The sequence below is a fragment of the Tamandua tetradactyla genome, chromosome 10 (genome assembly GCF_023851605.1).
Source record: "Tamandua tetradactyla isolate mTamTet1 chromosome 10, mTamTet1.pri, whole genome shotgun sequence".
NCBI lineage: Eukaryota > Metazoa > Chordata > Mammalia > Pilosa > Myrmecophagidae > Tamandua > Tamandua tetradactyla.
The window spans coordinates 24280675-24297999 of NC_135336.1; the positions used below are offsets into that span (position 1 = coordinate 24280675).

The 17325-nt window shown below is 39.5% G+C and overlaps 2 protein-coding genes across 6 annotated transcripts in view; one reads left to right on the top strand and one right to left on the bottom strand.

Moving 5' to 3' along the window:
* Positions 1-17325, top strand: part of POLQ (DNA polymerase theta) — a 195658-nt gene that overhangs the window by 13133 nt on the left and 165200 nt on the right. For 3 of the 4 annotated variants that reach the window (XM_077118198.1, XM_077118200.1, XM_077118199.1), the window contains one exon: positions 2901-3120. In XM_077118198.1, coding sequence (XP_076974313.1) covers positions 2901-3120 — 220 coding nt within the window. Of the gene's footprint in view, positions 1-294; positions 2015-2900; positions 3121-17325 lie in introns of those variants that run through there. The other variant, XM_077118201.1, reaches the window with a different exon arrangement.
* Positions 8906-10451, bottom strand: LOC143648336 (heterogeneous nuclear ribonucleoprotein A3-like). Of its 2 annotated transcripts, XM_077118197.1 has the most exons (2): positions 10395-10451; positions 8906-10328 (listed from the first exon to the last, which is right to left on the bottom strand). In XM_077118197.1, exons 1-2 carry the CDS (start codon positions 10398-10400, stop codon positions 9297-9299), a joined length of 1038 nt encoding a protein of 345 aa, XP_076974312.1. In that variant the 5' UTR covers positions 10401-10451; the 3' UTR covers positions 8906-9296. The 2 variants fall into 2 exon arrangements, with proteins under 2 accessions (XP_076974312.1, XP_076974310.1); XM_077118195.1 differs by having other exon boundaries at positions 8906-10451.

Below are 17325 nucleotides of genomic sequence, written 5' to 3' on the forward strand. Positions count from 1 at the left end.
CTAGTTAAAACAGTTGAAGAAGTGTAATACTTTTCTTATTTAGAACAAATTCATGTACAGTACTTCCTTTTTGTTCCAAAAGAAACACTTTAAACTGTGGTTGACTTTAGATACTTTGTGAACTTCTTACATTTCTGACTGTTCACCATTTATTTCAGTGTACGTACTTGTATAATAGCTTTTCTTAAAGATCTAGTTTTTGTATTTGTCAATTATACATGCACATAATATAGGTAGTCAACACTAATTTTGAAAAATAGCATTTGTTTGCTTTCGAACTTTTCAGAGGTAACTATTTTCAATTCTATAATTATAGTTTTTTTGTGTGTATGTGTGAATGTACAGCTTTATCACTGAAAGCAGCTACTTACTTGAAGTTTTAGTTTTATGTTATCTATTATTGCCTTCTTACTATGAAAGGTGAAGATCTAGCTCTCTCATAGTCTTTACTGACATCTATGTACTTTATTCCCACCTTCTGCAGCTTCTCTCTCATCATGTTATCACCATCTTATTGTCCAGATACAGTGTCATAATTTTTCTTAGGTCAGTCAGTATTCGATGTTACACTATTACAAATACATAAAATGCCATTGTCAACTGAGCCATGTGGAATACTATGATTACTTTCACTTTCTAAATAACTTGTTTTCTTTGAAATTAATAGACGTCTTTTTTGTTTGATGGCTTGGTTTTCTATGTACTTATCACTAATTTATCCCCAGCCTTTTCCCCAGTTGTGTAAATCTCTACCTATGATATTCTAGTATACAGTATTTGTTGTTCTTCCAATTTCATCTTCTTAGAGAGGTTTCTCTCCTGAAGCCTTTGAGTTGCTTTAATTTGGAACAGGTTAATCTTTAAATGTGGTGCCTTGCAGTCATCTTGGAATCTTCTTTTTTTTATCATTCATTCCCATTGCTTTTTTTTTTTCACATGGGCAGGCACCAGGAATTGAACCCGGGTCTCTGGCATGGCAGGTGAGAACTCTGCCTGCTGAGCCACCGTGGCCCACCTTCCCATTGCCTTTTATTTATTTTATTGTTTTTGCATGGGCAGGTACTGGGAATCGAACCCAGGTCTCCAGCATGGCAGGCGAGAATTCTACATGCTGAGCCACTGTGGCCCACCATTTCCCATTGCCTTTTGCTTGAGTCAGAGCCCCCTTTTTTTCTGAATCAGATGTCTTCCTCTTGATTTAGCTCCTTATTTTGGTGGGGGTATTTTCCAGGAAGTCCTGAGAAAATGAGTATGTGAGCATAGAGTTTTTAAAGACTCTGTGTGTCTGGAAATATCTTGCACTTATTTCATTGACTGTCCAAGTCCAGATTGGAAACACTTTTCCTTCAGCATGTCAAGGCATTACTTCATTGTCTTCTGGTTTCCAGTATTACTGTTGAGAAATCCAATGCCATGTTGATCTTTCATCCTTTGTATACAACTTGTCTCTGTAGAAGTTTTTAGGAATTATCTTCAACCTCTGTGTTGTGAAATTTCACACTAATGTGTCTGTGTTGGTCTATTTTCATTCATTGTGCTGGGCACTCAATAGGTTCTTTCAGTCTAAGAGCTCTTGTCTTTCAGTTTGGGGGATTCTGTTTTTTGTTTTTTTGTGCATTTTTAAAAACTTTTTATTGTGGTAACATGAGAATAACATCATTTCCCATTTTAAGTACTTTCAAGTGTACAATTCATTGGTATTGGTTATATCCACAATGTTGTGCCACCATCACTGCCATCCATTGCTAAAACTTTTACATTATCCCCAAATAAATTCTGTACCCCTTAAACATTAACTTAGTTTAGTGAGATTTTTAATCCATCTCTCTCGTATGTCATAGAGTAAGTAGATAACCATTTCTATTCTAAATCAATAGGGATATAGAAGATCCAACTACTACAATCAGCAAATTTGACCTAATGGTTGTGTGTACCAAACAATTGCAGAATACATGTTCTTTGCAGGTACATATGGAACATTTACAAGAAAGTTTACTGTATGCTGGGCCATAAAGTAAGTCTTAACATATTTCAAAGGATTTAAAACATTTGAAGAATATTTCTGACAACAGTGGGATTAAGCTAGAAATAAAAGCATAGTTAGAAGGCACCCACATATTTGGAAATTAAGAAATACATTTTAGACCCATTTTGGTCAAAAAGTCATCACATTAGAAATTAAAAATAAATCTAACAGATATTCTAATAAAAATATCTCCTAACAAAACTTGTGAAGTTAAGTTAATATGTGTTTAATGGGAAATTGTTAGTATAAAGTATATATATATATATCACTAAAGAGCCTTAGAAATCAATGATTTAAATATCAGTCTCAAGAGCTTAGAGAAATAATAATAGTCACATAAAATAGAAGAAAAGAAATAAAGATGAATAAAAATTAATGAGAGAGGAAAGTCACAATCTAGAAGATTAAAAAGATTCAACAAATCAATAAGAAAAAACAAATAAACCAATTTGTCAATAAGTAAGGGACTTGAACAGGCATTTATAAGAGACTTTTCAAATGAAATGATATTCAATTTCATTAGTAATCTGGGAAATATTAATTACCTTTTCAAAGAGATATTACCACATACCGTCTATAATGGTTAACATTAAAAAGATTGACAGTATCAAATGTTAGCAAGGATGTAGAGTGATAGAACACACATGGATTATGGGAGTGTTTCCCTTAGTGCTGTCTCTTTGGAAAACAGTTAGATATTATCTACTTTTATATTGAAGATACTCATAATTTATGTTCCAGTAATTATATTCCTAAGTCCATACCAAAATGAAAGCATATACGTCTATCAATAAACATAACCAAGTATATTGTTAGCAATACTATTTGTAATTAATGCTATGTGTCTTTTATCATTTGCATTTGCTTTCCACAGCCAAGCAGATTTAGCCAGTCCTCTATCTAATGCTGTGCAGATTGTTGGCATGAGTGCTACTCTTCCTAATTTGGAGCTTGTGGCTTCGTGGTTGAATGCTGAGCTCTATCACACTGACTTTCGCCCTGTACCACTTTTGGAGTCAGTAAAAATTGGAAGTTCCATATATGACTCTTCAATGAAACTTGTGAGAAAATTTCAACCAATGCTACAAGTGAAGGTAATTCAGTATTTTTACATCACTACTGTCGGTATCTTTACATTTATTAGATATTGTTAATAATTTTTGAATTATATAAATTAGGAACTGAAAAGTAGTTATATATATTACACATCTAACAGAAGGAATATTAAGCTAGTCAGTTTCATTTTGAAGAATTGGTGGTGATGGTGAGAGAGGAAATGCAGTTGTGTCTTCAGTTTAAATGATTATTGCTTTTGATTAAGTTTGTAAAATAATACCTATTGAGAATTTTATGGATGTTTTTTAAATGGGGAAAATATTTTTTTTTTATGGTTTAGTTTACATTAAAGCTAATGGAGAAAATTAAGCTTTTGTTGAATGGTAGGTGTAATAAATATAGTGGAGTGGAAAGAACATTTTTGGAGTCAGGTAGACCTACCTCTGAGTCTTTTCTTTTAAACATTGTTTATTGTTAAATATAACATATATATATATACAAAGAAAAGAAAGAAAAAGCAATGCTTTTCAAAGTACCCTTCAACAAGTAATTACAGAACAGATTTCAGAGTTTGTTATTGGTTAAAATTCCACTATTTCAGATTTTTCCTTCTAGCTGCTCCAAAAAAATGGAGGCTATAAGAATTTTCTTTTCTTTTTTTTTGTGCAAAATAACATATATACAGAAAACCAATAAATTTCAAAGCATATTGCAACAATTAGTTGTATAACAGATTTCAGAGTTCAGTATGGGTTACTGTATTAGTTAGGGTTCTCTAGAGAAACAGAATCAACAGGGAATACTTGCAAATATAAAATTTATAAAAGTGTCTCAAATGACCATGGGAACGCAGAGTTCAAAATCCACAGGGCAGGCTGTGAAGCCCACGATTCTGATGGAGTGTCTGGATGAACGCCATAGGAGAGGCTCACAAGCCGAAGCAGGAGGAGAGCCTGTCTCTTCTGAATCCTCCTTAAAAGGCTTCCAGTGATTAGATTGAGCATCACTTATTGCAGAAGACACACCCCTTGGCTGATTACAAATGGAATCAGCTATGGATGCAGCTGATGTGATCATGATCTAGTTCTATGAAATGTCCTCATTGCAACAGACAGGCCAGCACTTGCCCAACCAGACAAACAGGTACCACCACTGGGCCAAGTTGACATATGAACCTGACCATGACAGTCCACTCCTTGCCAACTTGGCAGCTATATATATCACCTTAAACCATATCTAATTTCTAAATAAAAACATTAAAACAACAGTTTTTTCTTTCACCTAACAATACTCAACTGTCCTGCATATAACTGGAAACACAGTAACTCTCTCTAGAATGGGGTGCAAGTCCTTGGGTAATATTCATTCTTAAACTTGATATCTTACAACTTAAATAGTATAACAGGAACAAAACAGCATCACAGTCCTTGTTTCTGTAACTGATCATGTGGTTGAAGTTCATATTTATCACTACCTTCTTCCACTACCCATTCCATGTTCCCTTTACCCTCAGCAAGCACTTCAGCTGGCCATGGTTCTTTGCCTGGTAGGGTGACCCAAACCTTCATTCTTGAAGTTTCAGACCCATTGGTAGTCCTGCCTGGTGTGGGCTGTTGCAGTTTTCCATTGATTTTAATCACAGGGCATGGCAGTGCTAAAAGATGCCCTAGGGGATCTCCTATATTCCAAGAAAACTCTTCTTTACCTCCATTGTGTAGTTGCAGTCCTATTTCCCCCTGATAGTCAGGGTCAGCCACCCCAGACAATAATGCAATCCCCTTCTTGGCTTGTTGATCCAGGGGCATGAGTACCCAAAGTGACCAGGTGGCAGTCTTAACTTCCAGTTCAGTGGAATCATTGTTGTTTCTCCTGGAGGAAGCACTCCCCCTTTTGGAACTAAAACATGTAGAGCAGCAGAGCTCAGGGTTGCAGGGATAGGAAGCAAAAATTTTCCTAGTGGATCACTAGGGGTAATAGTGAGTGGTGCCACCCCCATTTCCACCCCTTGGTTCCTGGACCCATGGATCCTGGCTATGGGAGAAATAGCACCATACGGCAGACACTGATTCAGAGTATATACAGCTTCCTGGAGCACATTACCCCAGCCTTTCAAGGTATTGCCACCTAGTTGGCACCTTAATTGAGTTTTCAAAAGGCCGTTCCACCATTCTGTCAATCCAGCTGCTTCTGGATGATGGGAAACATGGTAAGACCAGAGAATTCCATGAGCATGTGCCCATTCCCGCACTTCATTTGCTGTGAAATGTGTTCCTTGAACAGAAGCAATGCTATGTGGAATACCATGATGATGGATAAGGCATTCTGTAAGCCCATGGATGGTAGTTTTGGCAGAAACATTGCGTGCAGGGAAAGCAAACCCATATCCAGAGTATGCGTCTATTCCAGCTAGAACAAATCACTGCCCCTTCCACGAAGGGAGTGGTCCAGTGTAATCAGCCAGCCACCATGTAGCTGGCTGGTCACCTCAGGGAATGGTGCTATATCGGGGGCTGAGTGTAGGTCTCTGCTACTGGCAGATTGGTTACTCAGCAGTGGCTATAACCAAGTCAGCCTTAGTGAGTGAAAGTTCATGTTGCTGAGCCCATACATAATTTCCATCCCTACAATGACCACTTTGTTCATGAGCCCATTGGGCAATGACAGGAGTTGTTGGGGAAAGAGGCTGACTGGTATCCACAAAATGAGTCACCTTACCCACTTGATTATTAAACCTTCCTCTGCTGAAGTCACCCTCTGGTGCGCATTCACATGGGACACAAATATCTTCATATTTTTAGCTCACTCAGAAAGGTCTATCCACATACTTCTTCCCCAGACCTCTTTGTCACCAATTTTCCAATTATAGTCTTTCCAAGTCCCTGACCATCCAGCCAAACCATTAGCAACAGCCCGTAAGTCAATATACAGACACATCTCTGGCCAGTTTTCCTTCCAAGCAAAATGATCAACCAGGTGCACTGCTCGAAGTTCTGCCCACTGGGAGGATTTCCTCTCACCACTGTCCTTCAAGGACATCCCAGAGAGGAGGAGTTGTGCTGCAGCTGTCCACTTTCGGGTGGTACCTGCATATCGTGCTGAACCATCTGTAAACCAGGCCCAAGTTTTCTCTTCCTCAGTCAATTCACCATAAGGAACTCCCCAAGAGGCCATAGCTCTGGTCTGGGAAAGAAGGTAATGTGGCAGGTGTGGGGACCGTGGGCATTTGGGCCGCTTCTTCATGTAACTTACTTGTGCCTTCAGGACCTGCTCTGGCCCTGTCTCGTATATACCATTTCCATTTTACAATAGAGTGCTGCTGTGCATGCCCAACTTTATGGCTTGGTGGGTCAGACAACACCCAGCTCATGATAGGCAACTCAGGTCTCATGGTAACTTGGTGGCCCATGGTTAAGACTTCTAAGGCCCAGTAGCAGGCTAAAAGCTGTTTCTCAAAAGGAGAGTAGTTATCTGCAGCAGATGGTAAGGCTTTGCTCCAAAATCCTAAGGGTCTGCATTGTGATTCTCCTATAGGGGCCTGCCAAAGGCTCCAAACAGCATCTCTATTTGCCACTGACACTTCCAGCACCATTGGATCTGCTGGATCATACGGCCCAAGTGGCAGAGCAGTTTGGACAGCAGCCTGGACCTGTCACAGGGCCTCCTCTTGTTCAGGTCCCCACTCAAAATTAGCAGCTTTTCTGGTCACTCGATAAATGGTCCTGAGTAGCACACCCAAATGAGGAATATGTTGTCGCCAAAATCCAAAGAGACCAACTGGGTATTGTGCCTCTCTTTTGGTTCTAGGAGGGGCCAGATGCAGGAACTTCTCCTTTACCTTAGAAGGGATATCTCGACTTTCTCCACACCACTGGACACCTAGAAATTTCACTGAGATGAAAGGCTCCTGTATTTTTGTTGGATTTATCTCACATCCTCTGACACATAAATGCCTTACCAGTAAGTCTAGAGTAGTTGCTCCTTCTTGCTCACTAGATCCAATCAACATTATATCATCAATATAATGGACCAGTATGATGTCTTATGGGAGGGAGAAATGATCAAGATCCCTGTGGCCAAGATTATGACCTAAAGCTGGAGAGTTGATATACTCCTGAGGTAGGACAGTGAAAGTATATTGCTGACCTTGCCAGCTGAAAGCAAACTGTTTTTGGTGGTCCTTATTAATAGCTATTGAGAAAAAAGCATTTGCCAGATCAATAGATGCATACCAGGTACCAGGGGATGTATTGCTTTGTTCAAGCAATGATACCACATTTGGAACAGCAGCTGCAATTGGAGTTACCACCTGGTTGAGCTTATGATAATCCACTGTCATCCTCCAAGACCCATCCGTTTTCTGCACAGACAGAATAGGAGAGTTGAATGGGGATGTGGTGGGACTCACCACCCCTATATCCTTCAATTCCTTAAGAGTGGCAGTAATCTCTGCAATCCCTCCAGGAATCTGGGATTGCTTCTGATTTACTATTTTGCTTGGTAGGGGCAGTTCTAGTGGCTTCCACTTGGCCTTTCCTACCATAATAGCTCTCACTGCACAAGTTAGAGAGCCAATGTCGGGATCTGCCAATTGCTCAGTATGTCTGTACCAATTATACATTCTGGAACTGTGGAAATAACTACAGAATGGATCTGGGGGCCTAGTGGAGCCACTGTGAGATGGATCTGAGCTAAAACTCCATAGTTCACCTGGCCTCCATAAGCCCCCACCCACTCTGACTGGTGAACCAGAGTGACGTTTTGGGTCCCCTGAAATTAAAGTCACTTCTGAACCAGTGTCTAATAATCCCCGAAATATCTGATCATTTCCTTTTCCCCAGGGCACAGTTACCTGGGTAAAAGGCCATCAGTCTCCTTGAGGAAGGCTTGGAGGAAGATTAACAGTATAAATTTGTGGCAGTGTAACAGGATTCTCCCCCAAAGAACCCCCTTCATTCAAGAGGCTCTGCGCCTGTACACTATCTCAAGTCTGGAAATTGGTTAAGGGGCCATTCCTCTGTGTTTTTGTAATTCAGGTTAGACTTCTGTTCACTTGACCTAGAACTCCTGTTTATACAGCTCAAACAAGAATTTAGTAGACTGCCTTCTATTGTATTTCTAGGTACCCCATGATTTACTAGCCAATGCCACAAATCTCTGCGAGATATATAATTTTTTTTTTTTTTTTTAACATGGGCAGGCACCAGGAATTGAACCCGGGTCCTCTGGCATGGCAGGCAAACATTCTTGCCAGCTGAGCCACTGTGGCCTGAGTCATATAATTTTGACGCCTGCTTTGAGTTTGCTGTGTATTATAATAGCCACGTCTACCCTGTCTTTGGCAATTAAGTGCTACCATCTGGCTTCTGCCAACTAGGAATCCTGTCATCCCCATTGTGTTTAAGGATTCCAGCTCAGTGACAGCAGTTCCTACAGTAATATCTGACCTACAGAGAAATGCAACCACAGAGCTCTTCAGGGTTGATGGTGCTAGTCTCACAAATTTATTTCTCACTGTTCTGATAAAAGGTGCATCCTCTGGACATTCCTGGGGTGTAAGAGCAGGCTTTGCATGATAAACCCATTCTAACGTTTCAATCTCTCTAAGCCTCTGGATCCCCTCATCTACATTATACCAGGGCAGTTCTGGCATTTCAACCTCAATTAATGTCGGCCACATTTTTTTTTTTTTTTTTTTTTTTTTTTGCTGAGGAAAGTTGCAATTTTTATTTTACAAAAACGTGAAATTTTTGTCTGTTGGCTTGACATTTTTACAAATGCCTCTTCTGAATGATATACATTTTCTAGATTCATGATTACTTTTTTTTTTTTAAAAGTTAAAAATTCCTTAATTTTTTATTCCTGGAACCACTACCACAATTTACAGGGCAATATACCTGATGTAATGAAAAGAAAAAGAAAAAGACAAAGCTACAACAGATAAAAGACCTCAGGAATGTACATCTAATTGACACTACATGGCATTAATCAATAGCTGCACTTTTTGCAAACTGTGGCTATGACAGTCCTGAACAAGAAGGGTTTCCTGTTTAAGCTGCGGTAACTTTTCTGACTATGGATCATCGTTCCTTCTGTGGCAGATTTTTACAGTTCCTCTAATGCATTTGGGACGACTGTCTCAAAGTAACCTGCAGCTTTCCTGACAACTCCTCGCTCTCTCTCCTGCTAAGAACTGTAGCCATTTTCTGTTGAGTTTTTAGAACCTTCTGCTACCATATCCACCACTTCCACCACCAGATCCATAACCACCATAGGGACTGCCCGAGCTTCTTCCACCAAAACTGCCCCCTTTCATGGGTCCATAATTTGATTGCTGTTGTCCACTATAATTTCCAAAATCATTATAGTTTCCACCACCACCATAGTTACCACCGCCAAAATTTCCTCCTTCATTGTAACCATCATGTCCTCCACCACCACCACCTTGGTTTCCATATCCTCGTCCACCACCACCATAGCCCCCTCTACTACTATAACCAGGACCACCGCCATAGTTGCCACCATCACCTCCAAATCCATTATATCCACCATCACCTCCTCCATAACTACCTCTGCTGCCACCACCTCCACCACCATAGCCTCCTCTTCCACCAAAGTTTCCACCACGGCCAAAGTTCCCTCCACGGCCCATAAAGTTTCCAGATCCACCTCCACGACCTCTTTGTGATCCAGCAGACTGCATCTCTTGTTTAGAAAGGGCCTTTTTCACTTCACAATTATGCCCATTAATAGTATGGTATTTCTGAACAACAATTTTATCAACTGTATCATGATCATCAAAAGTCACAAAAGCAAATCCTCTCTTTTTTCCACTCTGCCTGTCTTCCATAACTTCTATGGTTTCAATCTTGCCATACTTTTCAAAGTAGTCTCTCAAATTGTATTCTTCTGTATCTTCTTTAATACCACCAATAAAAATTTTCTTCACTGTTAGATGGGCACCAGGCTTTACAGAATCCTCTCTAGAAACAGCTCTCTTTGGTTCCACTACACGCCCATCAACCTTGTGTGATCGAGCACACATTGCTGCATCCACCTCTTCAACACAAGAGTAAGTCACAAAACCAAAGCCTCTGGAACGTTTTGTTTGAGGGTCTCTCATCACCACACAATCTGTGAGTGTGCCCCATTTCTCAAAATGTTCTCTTAAACTATCATCTGTAGTTTCAAAGCTCAAACCACCAATAAACAGTTTTCTCAACTGCTCTGGTTCCTTTGGATCATGGCCCTCCTCCCCCCGGCGGCGATGGCGATGGCCGGAGTCGGGCTGGGGGCGACCGGGCGGCGGTTTTACCTCCATTTTGAGACCGGACTCGCCTCCTCCAACTCGGGTTCAATATGGGACCGAGAGGAAGAGCTCATGATTACTTTTTAAAAACAAAATCTCATTTGTTGTAGTCCCCAGACCCTGCTTGGCCAAGTATCAGCTTGCCAAATGAAGAAATCAAGTGCCTTTGCTGGCTCTGACTGTTGATTTAAAGACAGTAAGACGGTTTATTAGAGGAGAGGTAAGTTTATAGCAAAGCAGATACTAGGATAAAGGATATTTTTTGAGGTGTTCCCTAGAATAGTCATCCTGGTTTCTACCTTCTCTGACTTTTTTTTTTTTTCTATTGAAAACTTTTATTTTGTTGTTGTTGGTACTTAAGCAATTTTGCCCATAGTTCACTGTACCCTGGACTTATGATACCAACTCGTCTATGTGTCGGCCACCTTTTGATCCATGTTTCAACTGACCATCCAAACTGTTAATACCTTTTCTAACCCCTCAAGCTATAACATTAAATGCAGAATCTCTGCTTAGTGGGCCTATATCAATAAATTCAGCCTGATCCAGCCTTATATTCCTCCCACCATTATCCCACACCCTTAAAATCCATTGTCACATATATTCTTCTGATTTCTGCATATATAAATTGGAAAACTCAAAACAGTTCTTTTGGAGTATAACGTACCTTCTCACATGTGATACTTTGTACCTCACCTTTAGGGGTCTGTGGGGACTTTAGTTATCAGTCTGGAAGAAATGAGGGGTGGTGGGGGTGGGTCATGAAAAAAATTAAAAATATCTTCCTAGCCATTTGCTGCAGGGCATTGATTTGGAGTTTCATCTGGTGAAACAGGATTAATCACTGTAGGGCTAATCCCTTCAGGAGGAGGTTGGGTGGCCAACTCCTCAAGGCAGGCTGGAGGTGAGGCAGCTGTGTCCTCAGGGCAGACTATTACAAGGTTATCTAGAGAAGACTCAGCATGACTTAGGGTTTCATCATCACCCCCGACATCATTATCAATCCATATGTCACCATCCCATTTTTCAGAGTCCCACTCCTTTCCAATCAATGCCCTCACTTTCACGGCAGATACCATGTGACATTGAGATTTCAGTTTATGTTGTAAAGCTGCTACTCTAACAATAAGATTCTGAGCCTGATTTTCAGAGATCTCAAGTCTATGGCTACAGGAAATAAGATTTTCCTTCAGGATACTCATAGAAACTTCTACATCTATCAGACGGTGCTTAAGCTTCTTGTTTGAAGCCTTAAGCCCATCCCTTTCACTCCTTAATTTAGCCAGTGTATCTGACAACAACCAGCCAACATCTCTATACCTCTTATATCCACAAAACTATAAAGGTGTCAAAAACATTATCCCCCAGAACCTGGCTTCATACAAGTGAAACATTAGGAGAATTGAATGGTGATGTTTTGACTATCTCTTTTGCCAACTCACTCCATGGATTGGGAGTGTCATTCTGATTATGGAAATCAGAGTCCTTAGTGCCTTTGAGTCCAGTCAGAGTAGAAAACCATTCATAAAAACCCATTTTTTCAAGATTCTGTTTCTTAAGAACCCCTCCTAGTACCAAGATGTATTAGTTAGGGTTCTCTAGAGAAACAGAATCAACAGGGAACACTCGCAAATATAAAATTTATAAAAGCATCTCACATGACCGCAGGAATGCAGAGTCGAAAATCTGCAGGGCAGGCTATGAAGCCCACGATTCTGGTGGAGGGCCTGGACGAACTCCACAGGAGAGCCTCACCAGCTGAAGCAGGAGGAGAGCCTGTCTCTTCTGAATCCTCCTTAAAAGGCTTCCAGTGATTAGATTAAGCATGACTCATTGCAGAAGACACTCCCCTTGGCTGATTACAAATGGAATCAGCTGTGGATGCAGCAGATGTGCTCATGATCTAGTTCTATGAAATGTCCTCCTTGCAAAAGACAGGCCAACACTTGCCCAGCCAGACAGACAGGTACCACCACTTGGTCAAGTTGACACATGAACCTGACCATGACAGTTACAATTCTATAATTTTAGGTTTTTACTTATAGTTGTGCTAAGGTGCCTGAGATTAAAATAAATATCAATAGAATGTGTGCTGGTTTGAAAGGAAGTATGCCCCCTAAGAAAAGCCATGTTTTAATATAAATCCCATTTCATAAAGGTAGAATAATCCCTATTCAATACTGTATATTTGAAACTGTAATGAGATCATCTCCCTGGCTGATGTGATTTAGTTAAGAATGGTTGTTAAACTGGATTGCGGGATGACATGTCTCCACCCATTTGAGTGGGTTTTGATTAGTTTCTGAAGTCCTGTGAAAGAGGAAACATTTTGGAGAATGAGAGATTCAGAGAGACTCAGAGAGAGCAGAGAATGCTGCAGCACCACAAAGCAGAAAGTCCACCAGCCAGTGACCTTTGGAGATGAAGAAGGAAAACACCTCCCAGGGAGCTTCATGAAACCGGAAGCCAGGAGAGAAAGCTAGCAGATGACACTGCATTTGCCATGTGCCCTTCCAGCTGAGAGAGAAGCCCTGACTGTGTTCGCCATGTGCCTTCTCACTTGAGAGAGAAACCCTGAACTTCATTGGCCATCTTGAACCAAGGTATCTTTCCCTAGATGCCTTTGATTGGACGTTTCTTTAGACTTGTTTTAATTGGGACATTTTCTCAGCCTTAGAACTGTGAACTAGCAACTCCTTAAATTGCCCTTGTTAAAAGCCATTCCGTTTCTGGTATATTGCATTCGAGAAGCTAGCAAACTAGAACAGAATGATTCAGCAATCATATTTGTTTGTAAAACCTTACCTTCTCTATATAACTCCATTATAACTTTTGATGGTTCTATCACTCTTAATTAAGGATTATTTGGGCTATGCCCATTCTTACTTTTTCATGTTGGAAGAGGCTGTCAATAATATAGGATCGGGGAATGGAGCTAGTTGATGTTTTGGAGAGGCGGGCCTCTCTGCATTTCAGGACTTATCTAGTACAGGGGCCTATCTGCAGGTTGTAGGTTTCTGGAAAGTTACCCTAGTGCATGGAACCTTTGTAGACTCTTACATAATGCCCTAGGTCTTCTTTAGGATTTCCTGGAATGGTTTTGGTTGGGGTTTGACAAGTAATGGTAGGTAGCAATGTCTAACTGAAACTTGTGTTAGAGTGACCTCCATAGTAGCTTCTTGACTCTTGTTTGAACTCTCTCAGCCACTGATAACCTTATTTGTTACGCTTCTTTTCCCCCTTTTCGTCAAGACGGCATGGTTGATCCCACGTTGCTAGGGCCAGACTCATCCCTGGGAGTCATCTCCCACGCTGCCAGGAGACTTTCATCCCTGGATGTCATGGCCCACGGAGGGGGGAGGACATTGGTTTGACTTGCAGAGTTGGGCTTTGAGAGACATGTCTGAGCAACAAGAGTCCTCCAAAAGTAACTCTTTGTCATACCTATAGGTAGGGTAAGCTTCTCCGCTATATCAGCTTCACAAGAGCAAGCCTCAGTTGGCCTATTGATTTGGATGTCCTTAATGTTTGACACAGTGTTAGGGGTTTCCTTGGTGGTAAAGTTTAGTAGTTCCATGTATTTTCTCCCATCCCTCAAGGAACTTTGCCAGTACTTTTTGATTATCTGCTTAAGATACTCTGAGATGTGTCCAGGCATTACATTAAACTATACAGGATTAAAGGCTTTCATTCTTATTCTGGGCTCCCTGTGTTTACATTGTTTATATGCTCTATTCAGACAGGTTGAGTTAGATAATGTGCTACAGAAAATTTAGATTCTAGACAAAATAAACTTTTCTTCTTTTAGTTTAAATCTCAATCTTAACATGACTCTATATTAGTTGAATCACAAAACCTCTCTGAAGTTAGTATCTTCATCTATTAAATGGAATATAATACTTATAGGATCATTATAAGAATGAAATGTGATTTTTAAAAAAAATATGTAGCACTTAGAAGGTGCTTGGTAAATGATAGTTCACTCCTCCATCCCTAAATTCAGTTTAAAAGTTTTTGTTGACAGTATTCTTTGAGCTTCATTTTTCAAGTTGAGGTTGGAGAATGACTAATGTACATCTCTGGAATGAAGCGTCTTCTATTTTTATGCAGAGTGTCCTTCTGAATACTAAAATAATTCTGGTGAGTTTGAGGTTGGAAATAGAATTAAACTTATATGTCTCAGTATCCTCAAAGGCATGCATTTGTAGTCCATATGCCTGGCATGGGATTTTACTGTGTTTCTTTGAGGTTTTGGAATTTTGTATTCTCTGGTAACTAGGAAGCAACTGACTTTAAATTAATTCATGATTTTTTCTGATTCTACTCTACTACTGTTGCACGTTGGATTATTTATATTTCTTTAAAATTTCTTAGGAATTGCTCTAAAGTGTAAAGCATATATATTTAAACCAGTCTACCTTCACATAATAAACTGCTTCATGAGTAGTGCAAATCTTAAAACACCATACCTCTGATTTTTCTCTTATCATTTGTGCTGTTGTCATACATTTTACTTTTATACATGCTATGAATATATAATACATTAATATTATTTTTCTTTAATTATGTTTTAGAGCAGAGATCAACAAGCTTTTTTTGTAAAGGGACAGATAGTAAATATTTATATCTTTGCTGACATATAGTCTCTGTTGCAACTAATCAACTTTGTAGTTGTAGCATGAAAGCAACCATAGAGAAGTACGTAAATGAATGGGTGTGGCTGTATTCTTTTTTTTTTTTTTATAGCTCAGATGCAGCTTCATTCAGTGTTTTAACATGATTACTTTACAAATAGGTATTATTGTGCTGTCCATTTTTGAGTTTTTGTATCTAGTCCTGTTGCACAGTCTGTATCCCTTCAGCTCCAATTACCCACTATCTTACCCTGTTTCTAACTCCTGCTGGTCTCTGTTACCAATGACATGTTCCAAGTTTATTCTCTAATGTCGGTTCACATCAGTGGGACCATACAGTATTTGTCCTTTAGTTTTTGGCTAGACTCACTCAGCATAAAGTTCTCTAGGTCCATCCATGTTATTACATGCTTCATAAGTTTATTCTGTCTTAAAGTTGCATAATATTCTATCGTATGTATATACCACAGTTTGTTTAGCCACTCATCTGTTGATGGACATTTTGGCTGTTTCCATCTCTTTGCAATTGTAAATAATGCTGCTATAAACATTGGTGTGCAAATGTCCGTTTGTGTCTTTGCCCTTAAGTCCTTTGAGTAGATACCTAGCAATGGTATTGCTGGGTCGTATGGCAATTCTATATTCAGCTTTTTGAGGAACCGCCAAACTGCCTTCCACAGTGGTTGCACCATTTGACATTCCCACCAACAGTGGATAAGTGTGCCTCTTTCTCCTCATCCTCTCCAGCACTTGTCATTTTCTGTTTTGTTGATAATGGCCATTCTGGTGGGTGTGAGATGATATCTCATTGTGGTTTTGATTTGCATTTCTCTAATGGCCAGGGACATTGAGCATATCTTCATGTGCCTTTTGGCCATTTGTATTTCCTCTTCTGATAGGTGTCTGTTTAAGTCTTTTTCCCATTTTGTAATTGGGTTGGCTGTCTTTTTGTTGTTGAGATGAACAATCTCTGTATAAATTCTGGATACTAGACCTTTGTCTGATATATCATTTCCAAATATTGTCTCCCATTGTGAAGGCTGTCTTTCTACTTTCTTGATGAAGTTCTTTGATGCACAAAAGTGTTTAATTTTGAGGAGTTCCCATTTATTTACTTCCTTCTTCAGTGCTCTTGCTTTAGGTTTAAGGTCCATAAAACCACCTCCAGTTGTAAGATCCATAAGATATCTCCCAACATTTTCCTCTATCTGTTTTATGGTCTTAGACCTAATGTTTAGATCTTTGATCCATTTTGAGTTAACTTTTGTAGAGGGTGTGAGAGATGGGTCTTCTTTCATTCTTTTGCATATGGATATCCAGTTCTCTAGGCACCATTTATTGAAGAGACTGCTCTGTCCCAGGTGAGTTGGCTTGACTGCCTTATCAAAGATCAAATGTCCATAGATGAGAGGGTCTATATCTGAGCACTCTATTCGATTCCATTGGTCGATATATCTATCTTTATGCCAATACCATGCTGTTTTGACCACTGTGGCTTCATAATATGCCTTAAAGTCAGGCAGTGCGAGACCTCCAGCTTCGTTTTTTTTCCTCAAGATGCTTTTAGCAATTCGGGGCACCCTGCCCTTCCAGATAAATTTGCTTATTGGTTTTTCTATTTCTGAAAAATAAGTTGTTGGGATTTTGATTGGTATTGCATTGAATCTGTAAATCAATTTAGGTAGGATTGACATCTTAACTATATTTAGTCTTCCAATCCATGAACATGGTATGCCCTTCCATCTATTTAGGTCTTCTGTGATTTCTTTTAGCAGTTTTTTGTAGTTTTCTTTATATAGGTTTTTTGTCTCTTTTGTTAAATTTATTCCTAGGTATTTTATTCTTTTAGTTGCAATTGTAAATGGGATTCGTTTCTTGATTTCTCCCTCAGTTTGTTCATTACTAGTGTATAGAAATGCTACAGATTTTTTAATGTTGATCTTGTAACCTGCTACTTTGCTGTACTCATTTATTAGCTCTAGTAGTTTTGTTGTGGATTTTTCTGGGTTTTCGACGTATAGTATCATATCGTCTGCAAACAGTGATAGTTTTACTTCTTCCTTTCCAATTTTGATGCCTTGTATTTCTTTTTCTTGTCTAATTGCTCTGGCTAGAACCTCCAACACAATGTTGAATAATAGTGGTGATAGTGGACATCCTTGTCTTGTTCCTGATCTTAGGGGGAAAGTTTTCAATTTTTCCCCATTGAGGATGATATTAGCTGTGGGTTTTTCATATATTCCCTCTATCATTTTAAGGAAGTTCCCTTGTATTCCTATCTTTTGAAGTGTTTTCAACAGGAA

What these genes read in the sequence shown, in the direction of transcription:
- LOC143648336 (XM_077118195.1), bottom strand. Translation starts at nt 10,400, where the DNA reads ATGGAGGTAAAACCGCCGCCCGGTCGCCCCCAGCCCGACTCCGGCCAT.